Source organism: Nycticebus coucang, chromosome 4, assembly GCF_027406575.1.
Source record: "Nycticebus coucang isolate mNycCou1 chromosome 4, mNycCou1.pri, whole genome shotgun sequence".
NCBI classification, from domain to species: Eukaryota; Metazoa; Chordata; class Mammalia; order Primates; family Lorisidae; genus Nycticebus; species Nycticebus coucang.
In genome coordinates this window covers 13,589,515-13,616,626 of record NC_069783.1, presented here as the reverse complement: position 1 = coordinate 13,616,626, position 27,112 = coordinate 13,589,515, and the positions used below count along the sequence as shown (strand labels likewise).

At 37.1% G+C, this 27,112-nt stretch overlaps 1 protein-coding gene across 2 annotated transcripts in view; it reads left to right on the top strand.

Annotated features, from left to right (window-relative positions):
- The window catches only part of NBAS (NBAS subunit of NRZ tethering complex), a 408,191-nt gene that overhangs the window by 358,932 nt on the left and 22,147 nt on the right, over nucleotides 1-27,112 (top strand). For both annotated transcript variants that reach the window (XM_053587868.1, XM_053587869.1), the window contains one exon: nucleotides 6,277-6,472. In XM_053587868.1, coding sequence (XP_053443843.1) covers nucleotides 6,277-6,472 — 196 coding nt within the window. The remainder of the gene's footprint in view (nucleotides 1-6,276; nucleotides 6,473-27,112) is intronic.

Sequence of the window (27,112 nt, the reverse complement as noted above, 5' to 3'; positions counted from 1 at the left end):
AAAGAAAAGAAAGGTATGGAATTAAATCCCCTGAAATAAAAAGTAATTAGTGAAGGATCTCACTGGGCAATATTCAAAAAAGAGAAAAGATTTTCATAAAAACTTTTGAAATTCGGGGAGTTCTTTTGTTTTCTCAATTGTTACTTAACAATATCAGCTTCAGCTGCCTTTGAGCTTTTTACAGATTTTGAACAGTATCAGATAATTCAGACTTCACTGAACTCTTTAGTTTTACTTAGGGATGTCATATTTTTTGTTTGATTAATAAATCAACTTTTTTGAAATAATTTGCATTCGATTAAATGCATAGATTTTTAAAACGTATACTTTAGTGTAGTTTGACAAATAGATGTGCCTGTGTAACTACCACTCCAATCAAGACAGTATGTCTAAGGGCTGAGGAAATTTTCTTGTTGCTTTTTGCAATTCCCTCTTTCATTCCTGCTCACTCTTTCCTGACCCATCTGGGAAATCACTGCTCTCATTTTTTTTAATTTAATTTTTTAAATTTTTTTAACCTAATTTCACATTATTGTTATGGCATAGAAAATATAAAAAAAAAAAAAGGCAGAGAGAAGGAAAAACCTACTAGAGCAAATTAAATCTAATTTCTTCCCTCTTTGTAAGGTGAAGTAAATCATTAGATGCTCTCCCACCGTGCAGGAGGCATTATGTTCTGAAACTGTGGTCACACACCCAGCTGGTGGGTCCCCTCCACCAGGCAGTGCTTCTTGGATCACTTCAGGCCACATTCATGACTATCCAGCAGCCATTTCTGCCTTGCTATAGAAAGGTGTGTTCATGTTTTCACTGGTAAGTGAACCCCAAGATGTTCTAGATTGCCACAAAGAGGTTATGCATATTTTTCAAAAGTCAAGGTTTGAGATTGGAATTGTACACATGACAAAATTAGTGCCTTTCTAGGAATTTTTCTTTAAGTTGACCATGATTATTTGTTTGAGAAGTTAGACTTTTTATATTATCGCAGCGCCATCACCACAGAATGCATTCATTTACTTGCAGTTGTCTCTTATTCCTGACTTCCCTGATTGTTTCACTGAAGCTGGTGAATAGATGGCACTCTCCTGGGAAATGTCTACCCCACTCAGCGCCATGTGTAGGAAGGAAGGTGTGCTAGTATAGGGATCGATTCATTAATCGAGGCAAAGGACCCCCACGGGGCATGAGTAGCACGTCTCTCACTGTTAGCTCAGCTGTGTTTACTTCTCTGGCCTGCCTGCCTTTCTTAGTCCCCCTCTTCCCCTCTTCATTCCCTTCCTTCTCTACTGTCACAGCGATGAGTGTCTGCAAACTCTTTTTCTACTGAGAGGCCAGGCAGGTAGTGGAGTGAGCAGAGTGGACTGGGCTTCAGAGCAGATGGGCAGTGGCAGAGGCTGAGGGGACTAGAAAGCTCACCCAAGCCTTGTCTGGGGAGGCAGCTGCTGCCTTGGCCCCATCCACCAGGCTTGTGTCATCTAGTTTTAAACTGGAACCTAAAAATCCTGATTGTGCATGTGTGTATTTGAAATTTCTTAATTCAAGACATTGGCATCGACCCCAGCCTTTGGTCACCAGTTTACCTTCAGAGCAGATTAGATGAAGTGCCCCGTGTTCCTGGAAGGTGTGTGTTTCTCTTGCTTCACTGCTGTCTTTCCCACTCGCTTTCTCAAATAAGAACAGTGATTTACTTTGATCAGTGCTTCATGGTTTGTAAAATGCTGTGGTAGTTGCTGTGTCTTTGAATGTGCCTTAACTATTTGAATTTAATTTTATCTTTGCATGTGTATGTCCTGCAGAATCTGAGGATTAGCTCATCTGTTCTTAACATCTTTTTTCTTTGACTCAACAATAACCTTGTTTTGTTGGCACTTCCTTTCCGTTCCTTTGTACTCCTGCAAATGTCCTTTCATGTTACATCACTTCACAGGTGAACACTTCATCCCACCTCAGAAGATCACCTTCTGAAATTAGTCATTTTAGGAACATATTTTTGGTGTCATTGTTGCTGCCGCTGATCTTTTTTTTCTGTTGATAGAGCCACTTATATATCCAGATGACTTCTTATCTTTTGGACCAAAACTGATGGTGTGAAGGTATATATTATTAGTTAGTTTTTTAAAACAGTTTATTAAATTTCCCTATGCAATAAAACATTGCCCTCCTCATCTTCATTATAAGGAAAAAAGTAGAAGCAATTGCTTATGGGTTTATAGTGAAACAATAACAAATTTTTCCCTTTTACCTGTTTTATAACTTTTAAAAATAATTTGTGTAACTTGTGTAATGAAATAAATATGTTTTAAAATAACATTCTCTTTTTATTCTTCAACTCATTAAATCCTTTCCTTCCCTTCATAGAAGTCTAGAAATGCAATTACTTTTCTTCTTCCCATTTTGATTTTTTGCATTATAAAAGTCAAAATTGCAATTTTTTTGCCTATTTATTTTGGAAATTTTTAAACCCACAGGAAAGTTGCAAAGATAAAAAAACAAATTACCAATACACTGGTCCTGTTAATTTACCAGTTGTTAACATTTTGTCACAATTTTGACTCTGTTTCTGTGTGTGTGTGTGTATTTGCTGAACCACTGCAAAAGTCAAATTGAAATAAAAATGTAAACTATTTTGCAGCTAAAAATGTCAAGAGATTGTGCTGAGCCAATGTCCTTGGCAGATCTTTTTTTTTTTTTTTTTGTAGAGACAGAGTCTCACTGTACCGCCCTCAGGTAGAGTGCGGTGGCGTCACACGGCTCACAGCAACCTCTTAACTCTTGGGCTTACGCGATTCTCTTGCCTCAGCCTCCCGAGCAGCTGGGACTACAGGCGCCCGCCACAACTCCCGGCTATTTTTTGGTTGCAGTTTGGCCGGGGCTGGGTTTGAACCCGCCACCCTCGGCACATGGGGCTGGTGCCCTACTCACTGAGCCACAGGCGCCGCCCCTGGCAGATCTTTTTTAAAGAGCTGCCTTTCTTTCCTGTGTAATCTCATTGGTCATCAATATTTGTATGGACATGAAATGAAGCTCATGTAAGACATGGTCCTTCTGGCATCCTGTGCTTCTGTTTTAGGAATGAGTATTCATGATTTTATTAAGTACTAAGTATTTGAACTATCAACCAAAAATTAAAGCGTATCCCTCCGAAATGTCAAATGTCGTTAACTGCACATTAAGCGCTAAGGTAAAATGAGTCTAACTCAATTTAATAACTTGGGAAATACTATAGTAATAATCCTGCTATATCTCATCAGTATCTGAATAATTTTAATCTACTGCCAATGTTTTGGAATATGCCCCAATTTGCTTCAGTAGCTTTGTGCAGCAACCGGCAAGACAAATAGTCTATGTTCAGATACTGGCACCACTACTTACCGTGTGACCTTGGACAAATTCTTAAATCTAAGGTTTTCTCGTCTACAAACTGAATGGGATAACTGTATACATTAGAAAGATAGCTGTGATAAAATGATGTAATTCATGGCACACAGTAAGCCTTCAGAAGCTATTACTAATATTACTTTCATTTCTGTTCACTGCATGCAGGGTTTTGGTTATTGTTATGACTTTCCTCTGGTCCTCTTCACTCCAGCGTCCTCCCATTCTAGCTCATCCTACTCATCCCCCTGTTGGCACTTGGGTGAAAGGTCAAAAAATCAGCCTCGTATTATGTAAAACTGGCAAGGAATCATGGACCCAAATGGGTGTTAAACACCTTCCTCTCAAATTAGTCTTAATTAGACAGCTTCAGGCCTCCTCCAAAAGGGCCTGAGTCTGCCCCAGCCTGCGCATTTCTCTAATCACTACCATGATTTTGATGTTGCACTGCTCAGAAACCCTCCATCATTCCCATTCCATACAAAATAAGAACAAATGTCCTCCATAATAATGGTTTCCCTAAGTGAAATACTTAGCTGTGTGTCAGGGACTGCATTACATGCTCTGCGTTGATCACTTTGTGCTCTGTGAATTCTCACAACACCATGAGGAAAGGTATTGTTATCCAACTTACAAAAGGAAACTGAGGCACTGAACCATTAAGTGACTTTCTGGGCAAAAGTGATGAATCTGGTCCTGCCAACTCTAGAGCCTTACCACCTCTTCAGAGCCTGTTCAGTCTCTTGGTCCACGGTGAGAAAACCCATCCTACCTCTGTTCTCTCTCTTCTGACTTACCCCACACACGGGTGCTTTGTTTCTCCCTGAGCATTCCATGTCCTTTCATATCTTTTACTTTTATTTTCTAGGTCTTCTCTATCTGGATCATAGTCTACCTGTTTTCCATTTGTATACACCCTACTTATCCTTTATGACCCTGTCCAGATCCCATGTCCTCCCTGAAGCCTTTTCTGATTCTGTTCACTCGTCCTCCTACACAGTTGTTCAAATTGTCATGATTATTATTAGTAGTTCTTTGAAGGAGAAGAGACTATAGAATCTTTTTTTGAGGGGGAGAGAGGGATAGAGTCTTGTTCTGTCACCTCAGCTAGGATGTCATGGTATCATACTAACTCACTGTAACCTCAAACTCCTGGGCTCAAGCAAACCTCTTGCTTCAGCCTCCCATGTGGCTGGGACTGCAGGTGCATACCATGGCACCAGCTAATTTTTCTATTTTTAATAGAAGCAGGGACTCACTCAGGCTGGTCTTGAACTCCAGATCTCAAACAGTCCTCCCACCTCAGCTTCCCAGAGTACTAGCATTGCAGATGTGAGCCACAGTGCTCAGCCAAATTTTTTAATCTTTGTATTATCAACTACAAACTATCATGGTTTGATAATGCTGATAATTATTATGATGATTCTGAAAATGGTGGGGTACTGATTCTGAAAATGGTGGGTACTGTTTATTAAGTACTTCTTCTGTGCCACAGGCTATGCGAGGTGATTTGTGTGCTTTATCTTGGTTTGACTCCGGAGACACACTCTTGGGACTTTTGTCTATTTAACTGTGAACAGGAAATGATAACATTCATGATCTTTATCTGGAGTTCCTAGGATAGGATGGGGGAGGGATTCACGGTTAAGTGCGTCAGATTTTTAGAAAAATAGTCTGCCAATTACACTATATATTATAATCACCTTGCAAAAAGTAGCTGTCCAGGAAATATCTGTGGCATTTTATTGTTTTGCACCCTAATTTTTCCTGTCTTTACTAAATAACTAACAAATCAATTGATAAATTTAGGAAATGCTTCAGCCAAATATTTACAACATTTTATAATTTGTTTTATTCTTAAATACAAATAATTTTATTTTTTAATTTACATTGCCTTAAAATAGTGCTTGCCAAATATGATCAACCACAAACTACAGTGGCACTGTAGAATTTTATTCTTCTGTTTTGTTTTCTTTTTAACAATGTCTTACTAAAAATCTTATTAGGGCACGGATTTGGTGTAGGGCAGGTTAGTCTGGGATTCTGATTTACAGCTGAAAACCTTAAAAGGATTTACAATAAAACCCATACAATTCAGTACTTTTGCATGGATCTCCAGGGCTGAGTGGGAGTGAGTCTTCTATTTAGATAACAACTTTACAGTCACCCATAGTAACTCATTGATATCATCATCAAATGAGTTCTTTTCCTACGATGGTATTTGTGATTATAGCAAAAGAGATTGTGGTGCTGGGTAGAAAGTTGTATAAACTATCTCCTTTTGTGAATCCTTTTAGACTTCATGGTTCTATAATAACCAAGTATTCATATTTTATTTTTAGGGTACTATTAAATTTGATACTGAAACTTCACATTAAAATTCTAATCACCAATGAAGAGTGATAGAAAGAACATGGCTTTGAGGTCACACTGCATCATCTATTATAAGTGTGGGTGGGCCTATTGTATCACTTGCCAAAGGCTGTTTCCTCATCTGTAAAATGTAATTTGTGATACCTACTTTGCATAATTATTGTCAACTAGTAGGAGTACATATAAAATTGCTAAAATGGCACCTGGTACTATTAGTACCCTTAATAGAAATAAGCCTTACTACTTATTAAATTTTGTACAAGAAATAAACTAGCTTAGGACATATTAGTTAATGATTATTTTTTATCTGCTTTATATATAAACTCATTTTAATGCAAAACTGTTTAAAAGTTACATTCATTTTACATAGTTTTTAAGAACCCAATATAAACAGTTCACTAGAAGCTATTTAAAAACCAAATTTTTTCCTCTGAGGAAGAAAAGAAGTCATTTAATAAGTAAGTGTTTAGGTGAGTGGCCACGTCTGATTAATGGAAGGGACATTCACCCTTTGGGTTTGCTCTGCAGAGAGGAGCTGGTTTCCTCGGAGGACCTGCTGGAGTGGCTGCGGCCCTTCTGTGCTGATGACGCCTGGCCGGTGCGGCCCCGCATCCACGTGCTGCAGATTTTAGAGCAGTCGTTTCACCTGACCGAAGAGGACAGCAAGCTGCTCGTGTTCTTCAGGACTGAAGCCATTCTCAAAGCCACCTGGCCCCAGAGACAGGTAAGGGAGCACCTGATTGAATTTTTTCCTTATGAACAATAATTAGAGGTCAGTTCTTGATTATTTTAACCTACTTTCAATTAAATAATCAGCTTGGCAATGTAAATTTTCCAAAAGGTTTCTAGGTCCAGCTAGTCAGTGACGGAGTATGTGTGACAAAATTTGTTTCTGTTTTTCCGTATGTTTGAACACGCGTGTGTGTAATAGATGATGTCTCACTCACCAAACTTGTGTATATCAGTTTTCTCTTCACAGGAGATGGGGTGGTCACAGTATCAGTTAACCATGCTGGCTTACCCTTTCCTAGGAAAAATGCAGATCTGAACTGAAATGCCAATTTATGCCCTCCCAAGGCTCCCCCCACCCACTTCTTCTCTGTACTTAGATGGATGTGATGTGGCAGAGACACAAGATCTTGGTGTCTCCAGACCATTCTTTGAGACTCACTCAGCTCATCTTCTCACTGGAACCTTCCCTGACCATTTCAGATTTAATTGAACCTTGAATTCCACATATTTGACCTTTAATTACTCATTATTACTGTTATTAAAAATTTTGTCTCCCCATCTTCATGAAAACTCTGCAGCTCTGGAGGACGCACTTCCCATTTTTTTGAATCCCTTTAAGTTTCCTGTATACATACTCAGAGCTTAAATTCTTGTTGTTTGAGTAAATGGAAATGCTAAGTTCTAAATCAAAGAAATTTGGTAGCTGTCAGAGTTTGGCTTAAATTCTAAACTGATGCATCCTAAGGACATAGAGTCTAGAGTCAGGAACCTCAGTCAGGTGCTTCAGCCGGCAGAGTCGGCCATCATGTCAGCACAGGCTCCAAACCACGACTTCCCAGATAATCTCAGCTGCAAGAGTTTCCTGGGAGTCTGACTCCAGCTCAATCTACCTTCTAATTTTAAAGCTTTATTTATAATTTATATCTTTATTGCTACATCTAAAGACCAATGAATTTCTTTTTTAAAAAATAAATATTAAGAATATCTTGGGGCTCGTCTCAGAGCATCTTTGTAATTATTTCACGTGTTTTTATTTCCATCTGTGAGACAAATAGGTAAATAATATTGTTTACTCTCCAGAGTTAGAGAAATTGAGATCCAAAGAAGATGGATCAGAGATTTTCTGGTTTTGCCAAGTCACTGAAACAGATTGTAATAAAAATGTCACTAATATCTGAGTAATACTCTGTGAAGCACCAGGCCCTGCCCAACCAGCATGTTCAGTCTCGCTCCTTCACTTTGAATTACATCAGAAGACTGTTGTTTTTGCCCCATGGAATGTTAGTTTCTGACTGGTCTGGAAGCAAATGAACATGACTATAGTCACGCACTTTCCTGATGCAGCGTTCACTTTTCAGGTTCTCAGCCGTGTTCAATTTCTTCACCTCCCTTGATTGCAGGAGTCTGCTAGGATGATGAACTGGTTTCTCTGGTGGGAACCTCACTTTATGTTATGTCAATCTATATACTGAAAATATTACAGCCAGGAAAAGGGGAAAACATCCATCCTATCTATCATGTTGAAACACTACAACATATACTTTGATATTTGGGCCCATGTTCTTCATAAATAATATAAGTATCACTGTTGTTTCTTTTTTTAAGCTTTTCTCAGTGTTCCAATTACTTAGTTTTTATAAGATTTTAATGATTTCTGAATATTTCTGAAATATAATTCCCTTATAGCTTAACTTTTTCTAAAAACAAGACTTAAGGCAGTTTAGCCTCTGCTATTAAAATTCCTTTTTCATGCACTTTTCTAAACTGACTTGACTTTACAGCTATGAATACAAACTATTTACTCTCATTTCCCAAGTCTGTATAAGGCCACATTTCACCATCATTTCCTCTGTGGTGGTGCAAACTTTTTCAGATCCTCTAGGAAATATCTCTCTCAAAAGGCCCTGAATGATTAGTAATAGTTGTGTCATGTCCTCCTAACCCTTTTAATAATATTTTCTCTGCTTTCTCCTTTCCTCTTAATATAAGAGGGATTTCCTGTTCTTGACTGTTAATGATCTAAGTTTTTAAATACAGAATTGGGTAGCAGAAATAAGAAAGCTATCACACTGGTCTAATGATGCTATTCATTGACAGTCTTGACACTCCAAAAAATAAAACTGTGCCTCTGCCTCCTCCTTTAGAAATTAGGTATTCTGCATCTGCCCAGCATTGCTGATTTAAATCTGTATTGAAGGACAAGTGAATCTTATGGGTGAATTATGTCTTATAATTATGAATAACTTCTTACTTGAAGAGTGAATGCAGGAAAATTATGGGCTTAGAATGAAAACATCAACAAGTAGAATTTTAAAGAACTATGTCCATAGTTGAAATCTCTTAAATTACTATTTTTCAAAAACTATCTTGCCTTTTACTGGAGCCGTAGAAACGTCAGGGCACTCCCATGGAAGCGTTCACATGCGAGTCTCCTCTCTCCCTCTACCCCTGGTGTTATAATCCTGGGGAAGACTTGTAAACTGTGTGCCTTGGCTGCTTGGTGGGTAACAGGGAAGCTTGAACTGGAGGAGCTAGAGGATGGTGCGCTCCCCACTCTGTCATTCCCTCCACCCACATTAAACTGTATTTTTCATCTCCACCTCCCAGACACCCAGACGGTCCTGCAGTGTTGACTGGATGGGCCTCGCTTTCTTCACTTTCTTCCTATCATCTTCTTAATTTGCAGAGGCACTCTCGGTAACATGAAGGATGGGGACAGGTTCTTACAGCGCGAGGGTAAGAATAGGTAATGATATTGCAGTGTTCAGTTACCAAAAAAATGTAGGACTGCTCCCTTCACTGTGGCTGGTAATCCTCTTAGGCAGACTTTGCATACATCAAAGAGGGACTTAATATTTAATTATCCTTGAGGTACCCAAAGTAGTGGCCCCACAAATCAAATTGTTGCTGGGAAACCAGCCAGCTACTTCAAAATTAAACACAGGGCCTGTGGTGCCTGCTACCTCACTGGTTTTCAGAGAGACAGCAATTTCTAGTTTTCTAATGATTAGTTAACAGAATTAAAAATTCAGAGGCCCTCATTTTTCAACAGTTTGAGAGACTTTCGTTTCCATTCCAGAAATGTGCAGGTTGCAGTGGGAGGCAGGAAGAGGCGAACTTGAAGGGTAGGGAGCGGATGACTGTACTGTGTTAATCCCGTTGGTACAGTTTATCTGAGTTTTTCAGCTTTTGTAATTTTCTAGTTAACTGGTGCATGAAAAATATGGGTAAAAATACTGATGTTCCCTTAAAAAAAAATCCCATACCTCCCATCATCTCAATTTTTTTTTTTTTTTACCATTTTTCTGTAAAAGAGAACACGTGGCTGAGAGTTTTACCTTTAAAATTTTAATGGATCTGAATTTGTGCTTGTAAGTGATCACCAAAAGAATTAGTTTGAGACAACTTCTAATCTCATTACAAATTCATAATGCTCTGGAATATGCAAGGACAGATTAACCCTCTTTTCAGAAACCAGTGGGGTATATTTGCTAAAACGTTAATAAAGTATGCACTTTTCTGTGAGATGGAGTTCAGAGAACAATGACAAAAGTCCAATATGTGAAGCTATATTTAGTTCCTTGCAGGTAATTTACTGTTACTTAACTGTCTTTAGAGCTAATGACACGATTTGCTTAACCAAATATGGGATACAATATGATGTTGAAAATATGTGTGCCCGCGTATACATAATAGCTGTGAAATGATGGACTCCTAAAACTAGAACAGGTGTTCAAAATAATCCACTTCAGTGGTCCTATTTTATACAAAAAGATGTGTGTGTCCAGAGAGGAGAAATTACTTCCTCAGGTTTTAGTTTAAATGTCTCCTTTTCTAAAATGACTGCACAGTCCAGATTAACTGTTCAGTTGTCATCTATTTTATTGCTGTCCTAATTCTCTACAATCACTTGCTGCTATCTGCTAACTTCTTCCTACCTATCTTTATGTTTGTTTATGGTAAAATGTCTTTTTTTCTTCTGTTAGGATATAAATTCCATGAAAACAAGGTTTTCAGAGACACTCCATAAATATTTGTTGAATAAATGAACATTAAATCTTAAAAACTTGTCCAAGGTCACTCTTGAAATGGCAGAGCCAGGACTCCTGACTTCCAGTCTGATGTTCTTGCCATTAATGATGAGGGATGAGACTGTTCTGCTTCCTCTGGACATGCAAGCAAAATGATTTGCTTGGAGTAATGGGCAGAGTTTCTTGCAGGGTAGCCTGGTGCCTTTACATTGACTCCATTCTGTATTAATTTGCCATACTTTGCTGATGGTGATTTCCAACTAGCCAACTGCTTCTCAATGTGGCGGCGAACGAGTCACAAACATGTCTTTTTACATATGAACGAAACATCTGAAATGTTAGAATGTGCCTTTCCCCCAGGATGATGAGACCATCTGTATTAATGATGCCTACAAAATTTGGGGGTGTTGAGAGTCTCTCTTTGTGACTAACAGTTGCTTTCCCTTAAAGATCTGCTCTCTCCCTGGCATCACTATGGGAGGAAGAGAGGATCTGGGAATGTGTCCTGCAGGCACACTGATCCTTGCAAAGTAGTTACAGTTCTCTCTGTTTGAAATGCAGTCGTGTGACCAGTTTAAGGTGACACGTGGTACTCAAACCCCCATTCTCTCTGACCCTAAAGCCTGTGCACTTGGCCCTATACTACACTTCTTCCCCTGTGCCAGGAAAATATATTTGGGTAGCACTGAACTACGTAAAATATGGCCTTTTTCTCTTCCCACTGTAACTTTACGTAGATTAGATTTGATTAGACATGAGATATCAGGAGTTGGAAGGAGAAAAGAAAGGCTTGCTCCATCTTTTAGCATTTGTCACTGTCTTAATCATCTTAGTATATATGTTCACTGCTGCTGAATTAAAATATGGAAAAATGCTATGTCTAAGAACTGTCGTTTGAACAAAGCAATGTGTGCAATATTCATCAAGCACATATTATGTGCCAAGTACTACACTGTACTCTAGGGATAGAAAAATAGGTAAGGCAATTAGTAGTGAAATTTTTGAGCTCCTTAGCCACATAGACCTGAATTCAAATCCCAGTTTTTCCACTCACTAACTCTGTGAGCTTGGAAAAATTAGTAAATCTTTCAGTTTCCTTGTCCATAGAATGGAAATAATGTACATGTACAGTTATTGTAAGGATTAAATGGGATAATACATGTTAAAGAATCCAGTCCAGATAAGTGGATCTCATTGGTGCAGGGCCTTCACACTGGCTGAGAACATAACCTACGAACAGAGAAGTAAACACCCTCAAGTGTTCATGTGCAATGAGAGACGGCTGCACCGTGCCCAGGGCTTGGGAGACTTGGGGGGGCCTTCTGCTTGGAGGCAGTGAGAAAAGACTGCTCTGAGGAGGTGGTGCTTGAACCAAGGTCAGCATCTGGGGAACGGTATGAAGACAAGAGCCAGCAAGAGATGAAAGTGAGAGGAAGGAAGCCAGAGAAAGGGGCATCTTGAGTGTTATGCTCCGGCTTTACTCTGATGGTGCTAAGACAATACAGAAGGGTGTTGCCAGGAATGCCACACAATCAGATTTGTGTTTGGAGAAGAGCCCTGTGACTTCTGCATGAACAATGGACTAGAGGGAGTCTGGCTGGAGGGATACCAGAAGACAGAAGTGATCTTGTTGCCTTGACTTGGCCCTGAACTTTGTAATAGTTCTCTGGAACAGTTCCTGAGTCTTGTTTGTTGTTATCATCTTTTGCAACTTTGACATTTTTAAAGAGTACTGGCCAAATTATTGTGTAAAATGTTCCCTCCTTTTGGTAAGAATACCGCAGGAGCAAGGCTGTGTTCTTCTTAGTGACTAGGTCAAGAGAGGTGCCCTGTCAATGTGTTTCAGCCAGCTTTGGTCATTGGATTGAGTTGGTATCATCTTATTCCTTCTTTGTAAAATTATTATTTTCCCCTTTGAAATCAGTAGTGTGTTCTGGTAGTTACTGTGAGATTATGTGAATATTCTCATTCTCATCATACTTTCATCCCTAATTTTAGCATGAATTGATGTTACTGCCTGAGATAATTATGACTTCAGGGTTTGCCAAGTGGTGGTTTTTTCCCTGTTATCTGTCCCCCTTCTCTTATATTTATTTATTCAGCTATTTATTTATCTCAGTATGAGCTCCAAGATTCTCATTTTGTTTTATTTTTGTAATCATTACTATCATTATTATTATTTTTTACTTTTTATTTTTTTTGCTCAGATAATCTCAGATTTTGCCATTGGAGGTTCCCTTCAAGTTTTCTCCTTCTGATGTGTGTCCATCATTATGGAGTACTTCTTTACTTTCTGGCAAACATACAAATTTTTGAAAATCCTCTTGCAGGATTTTCTTTCTTTCTTTTTTTCTTTCTTTCTCTCTCTCTCCTTTTCTTTCTTTTCTTTCTTTTTTTGTTGCAGGGTTTTTGGTTTTTTTTTTTTTTTTTGGCCAAGTTGGGCTCCAACCCACCACCCTCAGCATCTCTTGCAGTTTTCCACCCAACCGCAGATTCAGTCATAGATTTGAAAGAACCTTGGTTCATATTATTGAAGAATTATATTTAGAAACCCACGTGGATGCTGGTCATGCTCATTGGGAATGTGGTGTTACAGCTTCTAGATCCTTTTAAGGAGACAGAACTGGGAAATACATATATGAAAAGACACACCTCTACATCTGTTTCTGTATTTATCAGTATACATATTAAAGATCTTAAGTTCATATTGATAATTCTAATTCCAGTGTAATGCCACAGAGTTCAATCAAGCCTTCCCCCTTTCCTTATTTGTAAATTCCTTTCTATGTCAATGAGAAACTTGGGTCTCTTTATTTATGAGTTTGCTCAATCGTAGAGTACACATAAAGGAATTTAGGAATTAGTAGCTAGAATATTGTATTTCTGAAGATTTCCTTTGATATTTAGCCTTAGAGTCATAATACTAAAAAATGCTTTTTTTCAAGGTTACTTAAGTCTTCTTTCTTCCTCTCCTCTCTTCCCCTCCCTTCCCCGCTCTCTCACACACACCATCTTCAGGGTAATTATCTTATTCAGTTGTCTTACACTTAGATTCATTTTTTTTCTATTTTTGTGTTTTGTCCTATTCTTGTTTATTTCAATTATTTATCCTTTTTTGAATATTTGAAACATTAACATAGAATATAAAAAAATTATTCTTTGAGATTTCATGTTTTTAATTTCTTCTTTTTTACTTAATGGTATTTTGAAGTTTGGGCATTCTTGATGGATCACTGTGCTGAGTGTATGGGTTGAGTGTAATTTTATTTGTTCTTGTTCTCTTTTGTTTGGGGAGAATATATAGGTAAATACATACTCATTGATTGCCATATTCTTCTGCTATCCAGAAGTTTCTCTGGATTATTTCTAACTAGATTAAAAAATCAAAGTCAAAATAAAAACTCTGAAAGCTACAACAAAAATCTGTTTTCCCTTAATCTTAGGAGATCCTACATTATTATTAGGTTTTAGTCTTTCAGACTCTTCCACAGAGTGAACATAGGTTTTGTACATTTAACATTTTATTTAAACATTATAATATCCCTACATCATATCCCACTTTCTTAGGTGATCTTGTCACTCCATCATCACATGAGGAAATAGAGTCAGAACGGTTAAAAATTTTGTATAATTTCTCAGTGCTAAAATGTGGCAGATGATATATAATAATGAATTATGGATACTAGTAGGTATGATAGTGACTGGCTGTTAGACACCTGTGTTAACTCAGTGTTAGACGTCTGTAAAGGGGGTGTGTGTCTGTATTATATGTTAATGTTCTATATTATGTTATGCATTCTATTATGATTCTCCATATTATTCTCAAAGTAGTCTAATAGGCTGGCTATTGCCTTATCTTTACATATGAAAGCACTGAGGCTGAGAGGAGCATGTTTGCATGATCACACGGCTGTTAAAGGGCTGGGCCAACATTCAAATCTGAATCTGAATGAGATACTACAAGTGACAGAATTTCTGGCTCCATTTCAATTAATACCATATCAACGTTGACTAAAAACAAAGGCTGGCCTATAAAACCTCCAATAGCAATAGCTCTTAAAGAGAAACATACATGTGTTTATAAGGGCTCATATGGAATGATTATTTGTCTTAGAAAAAAGATTGCAAGGTAGAATCTTTGCTTTTCTTATTTTAACACAAGATATTTAAGCCTATCGTGTTTCATCTTGTGTTTCGTAAAATATATTTAGCCATCGGAAAATATATATTATGTATGAAAGTGAAAACAGCATTTATGAGGAGTGATTATGGCATGTTTTATTGTGTAATTTCTGTTTAGAAGTATAGTAAAATAAGCAGAATGCTATAAAGAATGGCTCGGAATTGGACTGGTTGGCCTCTTCTGAATGTTTATGTATGTTTTTCGCCTACAGATGTTTGGAAACCCCTTGAGAACCCAATTCCTGTTCTTTTATTGGATATCCCCCATCTCAAGGGTGTGTCTGCAGGGTATCCTAGGAGAGACTTCTTATGGCAATTGAGAACCATTTATTCTCAAATGATTTACAAACAGGCACTCACTTTCCCACTATACCTTAGGAGGGAAGCTGAGGCTGAAAGTTTTAGCTTATCTCCAGACCCGAACCAAAAACCAGGCAAGAGCTCATTCTTTTGTTTCTCTGTTCCTTATCAGAACACCCTTCCTACGCAAGTTTGTTTGTTTTATATTTTGATGCCCTGCAGACAAAGACATTTCAATATGACGTTATGGTGTTCCTGAAAGGAATTTCCCAATGACTTTGCAAATTTAAGTGTCTTCATAGGCATCTCTTAGGAGCAAGTTAACAGCTCACCAATGCTTATGGAAGATAAGAGTATGGTGATTAATATGACTATTACCAGTAATAATCCTCGCATATTTGTAGTTATTTTCCATTTATAAAGTGATTTTATTTGCATTAATACCTATTTCATATTTGTAAATATCTGAAGATAAAATAAGCTACTGTCAATACAATACAGAAAGAGGCATATTTCTGGAGAAGCACCTCCATTTAAGATAATTGTGTTCACTTTTAGCCACCACAGTCTTCAACTGAGAATAGGTGACTTAGTGCATGTTTTCAAGGACACTGCCTCCGTGTCTGATAAGGAGGCTGCAGCTATTTGACAAATTGACTTATAACAAGGGCTAAAGTCACCTAATTCAATGAGGAGAGAAACAGTGCTTTGAGAAACAAAAGGGAAAAAGATATTCTTGTATTTGAGTTGCATTTAAATTTTGCCCTTTAAGATTCTAGGATATTAAGTTAGTCATGTCAGGGTGGAGTAGTCACTGGCTGTACAGGTGCCTGAGAAATGCTGGATGTTTTCACCGTCAAAATTTTGTTTGCTATTCACTGGGGAAGAGACAGGGATGTTAAAAGAAATGTACGTGGCTTTCTTATTCATTGGAGAAAAGGACAACGTTAAAAAAAAAAAAAGCAATTTTATTCATATTTATTTTCCTAATGTGTGAAAGACATTTCAAATGCCGTATTTATTCTATAAATAAATGGAATTTTAAAAAGAAATAAAGTTAACCCACAATTTTATTTCCCTAAAACAGCCATTGTTTTTGTGTTGTTTTCCTGTCCTGTTTAATCCATAGACATGATTCTTACCAGAAGGAATCCTAGCACAGATTCTGCTGTTTTTTTACATTTGACACATATGTAGGCAATAACATAAATTATACTTCTCACTTATTATGTGCCTACTGTGTGCCCAGTCTGTTATATTCCCATTATCATGTTAATGTTCACAACCATCATATAAATAAATATGTGTTATCTTTGTCTTATGGAAGAGAAAACTAAGAGAAGAAAGATCAATAATGTCACCAAAACAGATATTTTTCTGAAGTACTTTGACTTCATTATCACTTTTGAAAGCTGCATATTTAATCACAATGACCTTTTATCATTTATTTTACAATCCTTTTTGTGAAGTATGTTGAAGCATTTGGAAAAGCACCTAAAGTTAATTTTTACTCCATGTTAAAATATGTTCCATATTTTACATTTAACATTGTAAATGTTGGAGACTCACATTAGTTCTCTGCACTTCTCATATTTTATGAAAATATTTGGATACTTAGGATATAGAAGATATAATGTGTAATTTCTAGTCTTTTAATTTTGCTGAGGTTTGATTTGTATACTGTGATGTGGTTGATTTTGGAGTATGTACAATGGACTGACAAGAAAAATGTATATTCCTTAGCTTTGGGATGGTGTGTTCTGTATATATCTATTAATCGCATTTGTTCTAGGGTCACATTTAAGTCCTATCCATCTTTGTTTAGTTTCTTTTTAGAAGATCTGTCCATTTCTGTCAGAGGGGTGTTAAAGTCCCTGACTATTATGGTGTTATGGGATATCATATTAAATGTCAGACCCATCAAAGTTTGTTTCGTAAATCTAGGAGCATTTACGTTGAGTGCATAAATATTTAAAATTGAAATGTCTTCTTGTTGAATTATTCCTTTGACTAGTATAAAGTGTCCATCTTTGCCTTTCTTAACTTTAGTTGCTTTAAATCAGCTTGCATCCAAAAATAAGATTGCAATCCTGCCTTTCTTCTGATTTCCATTTGCTTGAAATACTGTTTTCCATCCCTTAACTCTGAGTCTTGATTTATCCTTCAAGGCTAGGTGTGTCTCCTGGAGACAGCATATGTCTGGCTTGTGCTTTTTTATCCATTCAGGCAGCCTGTGCCTCTTCAGTGGTGAGTTCAGTCCATTGACATTTATTGAGAGAAGTGATAAGTGTGAGGGAGTTCTTTTCATCTTATTTTGTAAAAGTCTGTTGGGTAAGTTTTATCCTTTGTGCCATTGTGGAAGCCATGTTTTGACCTTTAGCTTCTGGGTGTTTACTTTACTGGTGTTCCATTGTGGTGCTCAGTGTTGAGAATAGGTCTAAGTATTTCTTGTAGACCTGGTCTTGTTGTGGTCAATTTCCTCAGTGCCTTTATGTCCACAAAAGATTTGATTTCTTCATCAATTTTGAAGCTTAGTTTAGCAGAATACAGAATTCTGGGCCGAAAATTGTTTTGTTTAAGAGTGTTGAAGGTGGATGACCATGCTCTTCTGGCTTGGAAGGTTTCAGTTGAAAAGTCTGCTGTCATTCTACTGATTCTGCCCCTGTAGGTCAGTTGGTGCTTGAAGAATGTTTTCTTTCATCTTGATTTGGACAGGTTCATTACAGTGTGTCTTGGAGAAGCTCTGTATGAACTGAGATGACCTAGGGTTCGATATCCATCTGATTGGGAGTGTGTCGGGTCTATAGTAAAACTGGGGAAGTTTTCTTTTATGATAGTCTCCAGCAGAGACAATCTTCTTCCCCTTCAGGAATCCCTATTATTATCCATATAGTTGAATGCTATATGGAGTCTCGTAGTTCTCTAAGCACCTGTTCTGCTTTCTCTCTCCTTTTCTACCTCTTTAACTAACTGGGTTAACTCAAAAACTTTATCCTCTTAACTCTGAGGTTCTTTCCTCTCCATGGTCCAACCTATTATTGATACTTTCTACTGCATCTTTATGTTCCCTGATTGTCTCCTTCATTTCCTTAAGGTCTGCCATGTCCTTTCTATATTCTACTTACCTCTCATCCAAATTTTGGTTCTGTCTTTCCATTTTTTCATCCATTCCTTTTATTCTCTTTATCATCCATATTGTAAATTCCCTTTCTATCAAGTCCACTAATTCTTTATAGATGGAGTCTTCTGCAGTAGCTGCTTCATGGTCCCTTGGGGGAGTTCCTCTGTTTTGGTTTTTCATGTTACCTGAATTTTTCTGTTGATTCCTCATCATGTGTTCTTTCTTCTTTGTTCCTTTCTTCCTTCTTTTCTCCTTGTTCTCCTTTTTACTTCTCACTGCCTCCTTTGTTTCAAACAGAAGTCCTTGCTCTTGATGATAATATGTTGCAATATGTCTCTGGACACCAGGTGGTGCTGTGGTTAGGGGACAAAGAGCACAGCCAGCAACCTTCATGGTCCTTATTTCAAACTTAGTTGTCTTTGGTGCTCACTTGATTCTTTCCTCAGCATGCAGACCCTGCCAGGTTGGGATCTTAAAGCTGAAAAGAATCCTTCAGAGACAGGTCTCACAGTGTCCCCTGACTGTAGTTCCCATCGGATACAGGACTCCCTCAGGCTGTTCCAAAGGTGGAGTTCTGATCCTGACTGAATTAAGATGGCCATGCTTTAGGCCTCTGCTAAGACCTTTTTATGACCTTCCCACAATGGCAGCCCCCTGGCCACTGAGACCTTCTCAGTGTGGCTGCCTTGCCAGCCCCCAAAGTAATGGCAAATCCACTCCAATTGGCATTCTAATCTGGTTGCTGTATATTGTTCAAGCCCACCCACTCTTCTAAGCTTTCCACTCAATGTGCAGTTTCTTTCAGCAACTGTAAACTCTGGAAGGGCTTCCTCCCATTGCTGGTCTCTATGTCAGTGGGTTGCAATCACTTGCCCAGTTCATCAGATTCTATTGCTCAGGATCATATGCTGTATCCAGGTCACCACCTCCTTGCTGTGCAACCTGAGGTATGACTCCGGGTAAGGTACTTGCACCAGGTGTGGCTGGATTCTCTCTTTTTCCCCAGTCATTCTAGATACTTAGGATATATATTTTACATAGATAATACCACTTCCTAGACAAGAGAGAATTTGATTATTTTCTGGCTTTACATCCATGTTGAGTCAGGTGCCTTATTTTTAGGTATTTTAGGGAATTCAGATCTCTATGATAGTCACACTAATTGCAGGCTTTCACAGCTTCTATAAGTCTCTGAGACCCATTTGTTTTAATTTTTGTGGTCTGAGGGCAACACTTTTTTCTCTAATTATTTTTTGTATCATTTATTACATTTATGACATAGTGATTTCTACAACTTAAGGCTGTTTAATTTTTCTAACTCTTAATGAGCAGCATTACTAGATGTGGTATGCAAATATATTGGGCCCAAGCTATCTTCTAAAAAGTAGGTAGATGACATCATTGTTTTTATGGTACTATTTATGCAAGAAATGTATATTGATCATTTGCTATGCTACATATTCTCAGCTGACCACTAGGATTTAGTTAAATCTAAATTTTTAACACTGAAAACATAAAGGCATTTTATTGAAATTAGAAACAAAAGCGTCCAATATTATTATTTTTTAGCATTGTTCTTCCGGTCCTAGTCAGTGTAGTAAGGAAAGAAATAGTAATAGGACCTGTAACTTTTTGAAAGTCAAAATGCTTTCATTACTTAATTATAGATTGTATTATTCTAATTTCTAGAAAACCCAAATAAAATACTGAAAATGACTAGACTTAATAAAGAGAATATACCACATATTAAAAGGGCTAACTAAATGATAAAGGAATACATATAACAATATATATGTGAAAATAAATCACAAGAGTTTTCAGTATGGGGGTATTAGTACATATGAGTCTAATTACTTGCCTTTTTAAACTTATTTCATCATCTTTTTCCCAAATATATTTTAGAGTAAATATTGCTATACAAAGAAAAATACACTAACTCTTTCATCATCTAAAAGCCATGTTTAGGAACCTTTATTTAATACTATTAACATAGGCTAGTCTTACATACTTCTTAATGGGATAAATTATAAGCATATCTAAAAATCTACTGGGAAGCAGTTTTCCACGGATCTCTCACATTTGAGCACATCTTCCAAGCAGAGATACTATCTCTAGATAATCTCTTGTATAGCAAAACGCCCTTGAAGATATAGTATCACTCTTGTGGCAAAAAAAAAAAAAAAAAAAAATTCATATTCTCTAAGCTTGGGGTTCTTCAGTAACATAACCCACTGTATGTGTCTACGTCACTAGCTCTGTATACCACTGCATGAGACTTGGGACTTGGGAAACTGGTGTAAGAAAGTGGTGATACTCTGGCTGGTGAGTAACAAATATCTTTGTCTCTGACCCCAGGTCTCTCTTGTCTTCTGCCAGAATCCATGTAACTGTTGCACACTATCTTATTAGCTTGTCAGTAGGATAAATTCTTCACTGTTAATGAAAAAGGCTCTCATTGTTAAAGTGTGTCCTTCAAAAACAACTCCAGTGTCTTGATTCAAAGAACTGATTCCAAAGCACAGAGCAAAGGATCTCTCCCTACTGTTTTTCATATACATGTTCAGGAATGAGGTTGGCCTGGGAGAAAAGTTACGTAGTAACTCTTTCTCAGAAGTCTGAAATCCTTTACTTTGCCTCAAGCAGGGGAGGTAGGCCATATCTCTTACTATTTCAAGGACGAGCAGAACTAAAATTCTTGATATAACCCAGATAACAAAAAATTTCAGAAAATGTTTCAGTTTGGAGGGAGAAAGTGAGCAGATCCCTGGCAACTACTAATGTCAAGTGCAGAAAAATAACATTTATTGAATATCCAGCATAATTCTTGATGCTGTCCATGACTTATATAATTTTTCTAGTAACTTTGTATAAGTGCTGTCTCCACACCTTACCTTATGGTTGTTGGGAGGCTCAAATATGTATAGAGTCACCCAGATAGTGAGAACTTGAGTAGAAGCTCAAACTTACCACCCCTGCTTCAGTGCGTATCAGAGCTTTGGGAAATCTTTAGAATCACATCTCTACTATACCCCGACCTCATTTCACATTCCTACATGAAGGACCTTTCATCGTGAAAGAAGACCACAAAGGTCTTTCTTGTTAATTGGTTATCTTGATAGAGGTCTCGTATCTGGGTATTTCTTTGTGTTAACTTTACCAATTGAATATGTAGTTTTATATGTGAACATTTTCTTTATTTCTGCCTTGAGCAGTCATCAATTTTTTTTCACATAATACCCTATTTCCTTTCATGTTTTCTTCTTTAAAATATTTGAGGGAAATCTCAGAGTCCTTAAATATATTGGATCTGACTATACCCATTCCCCTTCAATTGCCTTCTATATCAAAGTTGTTAGAATCTCTTCTATACCAAAGTTGTTTCTTCTACTAAAAGTGATCTTTAGATAAAAGGTCCTTCATTTGATTTCTATGCTAAGTAGGATAAGAAGTTAAATATCTAATATAGACTGGCACATAGTAGGTATGAAAAAATAATAGTTCTCTACCCTTCTCTAAGTTTTTCAAGGGGTATTTCCTGAGATGGGTTTTTATTCTTTTAAGTTTTCTTCCTCACCTGCTAACTCAGAGGGACCAAAGTCAGTGCTTGCAATGCTTCGGATGGTTGTGGTGTTCATGAGTGTTTAGTCACCATCACGTTATGGCCCTGACATGCTTCCTTACTATACCCACCATATTTCACCCAAATTTGCCACAAACTACTCCTCAGAACACTGACTTTCCTCATGTTTCCCCAGTCTTCTCATCTTCCCCTTACTCTACATACCCAAACCCTATTCTTGCTTCACATCATTTCCTATATGCCACCCTGTCCACTTTCCTGATCTCCTAAGCTCAAGTTCACTTTTCTTTTTATAGCACTGTAAACTATATATTTTTTAAGACCTTTATCAAATTGAGTATTACAGTAAAAGCCTTCTTAACTGCCACATGGGTCAAATACTCCAGTGTATTAAGGAAGACATCATAAAGTACAACATATTCATACCTTAAGCATTTGCTTTTACATTTGAAAATACAAATGAGCATTCATTTGCCAATTTTTTTTTTTTTTTTTTTTTTGACACAGAGGCTTAAGCTGTTGCCCCAGATACAGAGAGTGCCATGGTGTCATAGCTCATAGCAACCTCCAACTCTTGGGCTCAAGTGATCCTCTTGCCTCAGTTTTTCTATTTTTAGTGGAGATGGGGTCTCACTTTTGCTCAGGCTGGTTTTGAACTCACGAACTCAAGCAATCCTCTGGCGTCCATCTTCTAGAATGCTAGGATTAAAGGCGTGAACCACCACACCCGGCCTTATTTGTCAAATATTTACTACAGAATTAAGGTCTTTTCTTAAATATCTAAGTTACTATGCTTGCAGGGTAAATAAATAACACTTTCTTCTTGCGATTTTATGTGGCATCTAAATGAAGAGAATAAAATTGTCTACTTTTTATATGTCTCACAATATTTGAAGGCAACTGATTTGTCTAAGCTCATGTTTGCAATCTACTTCTTTTGAAAAATGCCCTTCTGGCTCTGTGTCCATAGCACAGTGATTACGGCGCTGGCCACATGCACTGAGGGTGGTGGGTTCGAACCCAGCCCAGGCCAGCTAAAACAACCATGACGACTGCAAAAAATATAGCCAAGCATTGTGGTGGACGCCTGTAGTCCCAGCTACTTGGGAGGTTGAGGCAAGAGAATTGCTTAAGCCCAAGAGTTGGAGGTTGCTGTGAGCTGTGATGCCATGGTACTCTACCCAGGGCAACATAGTGAGACTCTCAAAAAAAAAAAAAAGAAAAAGAAAAATACCCTTCCCTTTGAATCATATCTATATGTACACAGATGTGTACAGTAAAATAATTTGCAAATTCAAGCAAAACTAGAAGGGAATATGGAAAACATTTAACTTCTTTATTAGTTATTGAGTTGACCTGAGAGGGATGCTTGAGAGAGTTCTAACTCAACTTGTTGTAGTCAGAGATTTGTGGTTACCCGAAGAAACACATTAATTCCTGAATGTCAGAACAGGTCAAAGTGGGCAAATGGACAAGTCAGAGGTTAGGAATGTTGTAATAGGAGGAATACTATTACAGGGAGTAGATTGGGGAAGATGTTTAGAACCAAAGCTGAAACAAGTGAGGGCCAGAATTTAGAAGCCATTCAGGATTATGATTTTTTGACTTTTCGATGGATTTATTGGTATATTAAATGCAATTCTAACTTATGTTACATATATATGTTTATAGGGACACAGTAAGTTGTGGAGTATCTCGATCAGGCTTTGTCTTCCTGAATTCTCACAAGTTGAATGGTCATGTTAATGACAGAGTATTTTAATTTTCCTTCTTCTGAGAATGTTTTTATTTTGTGTATCCCCTTTCTTTCTGAAACGTAGTTTTGCCAGATATAGAATTTATAGTTAATGGTTCTTTTCTTTCATCACTTGAGAAACATTGTGCACTTTCTTCTGGTTTCCAAATTTCAGAGAAGAAATCCCCAGTTATTCAAATTCGTGTTCCCTGTATGTCATCCTCCCAGTCTGCTTTCAGAATTGTCTCTACGGCCTCTAGTGTTCAAGTTTAATTATAATGAGCGTGGATTTCTTTGGGTTTATCCTATGTGGGTTAACTTAGCTTCTTGGACCTATAGGTTTGTATCTGCCATCACCTTTGGGAGGTTTTTAGATACTATTTACTAAAATATCTTTCAGCTTCACCCTTTCTCCTTTTATTCTGGGATTCTGATGAAAAGTGAGCCTCCCTGAGCTTGAGTTCTCTTCCGTTTTTATGTCAGGAGTTGGGAAATACTAAGTCTGGGTGGGCTTCTTTTGGGGGTGGGAGACAAAAGGCATTCTGCTCCCATGTTGCTCTTTCATACCTAGAGTTCCAAACTTACTTACCTTCTTTTTTCCCCCCCGTCTAGAGTTTTCATTTCATTTTCTTTTTTATTATTTCTGTGGTTTATATATGTGCTTAGCAGAGAGGGGCAAGGAAATATGGGCAAGCTATCTTACTCAATCTAGGAGCCCTTCACATATAGTTGTCTAATCTTTTTTTTTTTCTTTTTACACATTACTGCCAAAAAAACTTAAAATGACAAAATGAAGAAGATAATTTTAACATTTCTTTTTAAAGATATTTTAATATGTGGACACAAATCTTAAATAAGCACTTATACTTCAAGGTATATAAAAATTGTTCAACCATGTGTATTCTTTATCATTCCTCAGAAAATTAATGTACTCAAGACTTTTTAGGCCCATTTTCTTCTCTCACGTAAGGTGGAAACTTACAGCTACAGTGGTAGCGAATTTAAAACTGCTTTGTTAGGAGCTGAGTAACTTAACTTGAAATCCTTTTTGATATGAGGGAATGTGCAACTATGCATACCCATAAAGTAGGTAATTATGTAAGTTACTATGTTTTTTTGCGTTTATATTTTAAATGTGACTAGGTCAAGGTGCTGAAAATTGAAATGTTTAGGGAACGTTCAGAAGAAAATATTTCCTGACAAAGACACACTCTTAAAAAGGATGTCTACATGTAAAAAATATGTCACACAAAGAAATTTATTTCAAACATTTTATACATGGAAACTTATTTGCATACTAATAAAAATATAAACATAGTGAAAGTTTAATTTATAGTTTCTTTTTCCTTTCCTTCCCTTATCATATAATTCATGTCTTCAAAATTTGCAAGCTATTAATTTCCAATTCTTTTCTTAAAAAAATTAATTCTAGATATTAATAATTTGTTTTTTGTTAATCTCTTTTCCTGGGATGCATCACGTATAGAAAATAATCTGTATAGAATCTGCATTTCATGTAAAGGAGGAAACTGCTTGTTATTAATTATACTCCATTTATTTATAAAAACTAGAGTGATAACACTACTAGGAACATTACAGACATAGCATTAAATGGGTTTTAAGTGTTTTTTAAAACATAAACTTTTTCTATAAATAAGCTTTCTATAGAAACTAAGGTTATAGTGCAGGTAGAAAAGATCAGCCCTTCCCCAGCTGCAGACTTCAAGGCATTTCCTCAGAACTTCTGAGACGTCAGGCATTTTTGAAGCCTATTTTTCAGATGAGGAAAAAGAGGACTTTACCTGAAATCAGAGCTATCACAAGGCCTTATTTGTACAGATGTAATGTCAGTAAACTTGTCATCTTTGGGGTTTTTGAGTAATTTCCCTCTTGGCAATATTTTCTTTTTAAATCTAATATTTATTTCCAAAAACAAAACCAGCCAGAAAGTTGCAGCAAATCCATGAGTATTTAGTATACTGTATGCTAAATTATTTTATATGTGACAAATTGTCTTTATCCATTCATTCAGATGTGTGCCCATCCATTGGTTTATTGATTCACTCACTCCTTGCTCATCTGCTTGATAGCAAGAACAAAAAATAGTCTCTGTTTTCAAGGGGCTTACATTCTGAGGAAGAAGAAAGATAAATAAATATGTACTCTGTCACGTAGTTGTAAGTGCTAAAAAGGAAAATGAAACAGGGCAAGAAGGGTAAGTATGGAGCAACACTGCTTTAGTTAAGGCAGTTAGTTAAGCAAGGCCTTCACTGATAAGGTGACATTTGACAAACGTGAAGGAAATGAAAGAATGCGCACTCGGGTATCTGGAGGAAACAATCCCAGTTCCTGCGGTGAGAGCATGCAAGTCTGTATCGTGGAGGGAGCCTCAAAGAGGCCGAGAGACTGGGGACACGTTGAATGAAGGTAGTGAGATCAGATGTTAAGTGATAGATGTCTTTGAGTTTGAGATAAAAACAAACAACAAAACAAAAAAGAGACAAAAATATACCTATTTCTTTATGAATAGGCCAGGCAATATAGCCAGACTCCCAGTTGGAAGACAGATGTAAAAATTAAAAGTTTATCTAGCACATTGCGTCTTCTAGTTTTAGAACATGCTGATCTGATTCTATTTGGACTCTGTCCCCTGCTGGCCGTGTTACCAGGGCAGGGAAGCTTGTTTGCTCTTCTTTAAAGTGAGCTTGCTAAGACCTGTACTGCCCTCCACACAAACCTGAGGGAAGGGGTCAACTGACTTACTAGACTATGAAATTATTTCAAACACTAAAAAATGCTTTTGGGTTACTATTCCACAAAGGAGTGACAAAGGGCTTTAAGGGAGGTTTTAGAGGATCCAGTGGTCATTGAGAAGGGCTTCCCACAGCAATTACCAATGATCATGTAGTGTATATTAACATTTATAAAAGGCGGCATTCACGTGTGAGTTTTTCAGATGGCTTCTTGGGACCAAAGCCAGAATGACCATTCAGTTAAATGCTTTGGAAACATGCATTAGTGCAGACAATTTAGTATATATACAGACAACCATTCCTTGTCACCCTTTCAAGGTATCATCATCTGAATGAATGTTTGTGTATCCAAATTGTTAAGAGAAACCAGAAAATGGGAGAACCAGGTTTTGGCTTAAAATAGTAACTGTTTTTGTCCACAGAGGCATTAGAGCAATTTTATTTGTTTTAGGACTGCCTCGCTGTAAAAGAAAAATTATTTAGCAATTCAGTGAGAGAAAAAAAAAAATGCATGATCTGTATTTGGCAGAGACTGCTTTTTGGTTTAGATACAGAAATGTAAATAAAGGGTATTTTACTTGAGTTTGATTTATAGCAAAAGAATCATGTGACAAATGTGCTTTAATAAAATCTTTAATTTCAAGTTAGAGAAATTTTCTAAACAACAAAAGCCTTGGTAGTTTTTAAATGAAAATTAGAAATGCATTTTGGATAATATAAACTTTTAAAAGTCACCTAATGTTGAATCTGTTGAAATATTACAATTCCAAATAAAGTGAGCTAGCGTCTTAACGTATGTTAAATGCCGCTGAGCCAGTTTGGTGGAAGTCTACTTGTTTGAATTTATTTTGGTATATAAAGTTAGAACCTTCAAAACAATTTTTAATATAATTACTTGAAGGTGAGTAAGGCATGGAGTTTTTGAAGCTT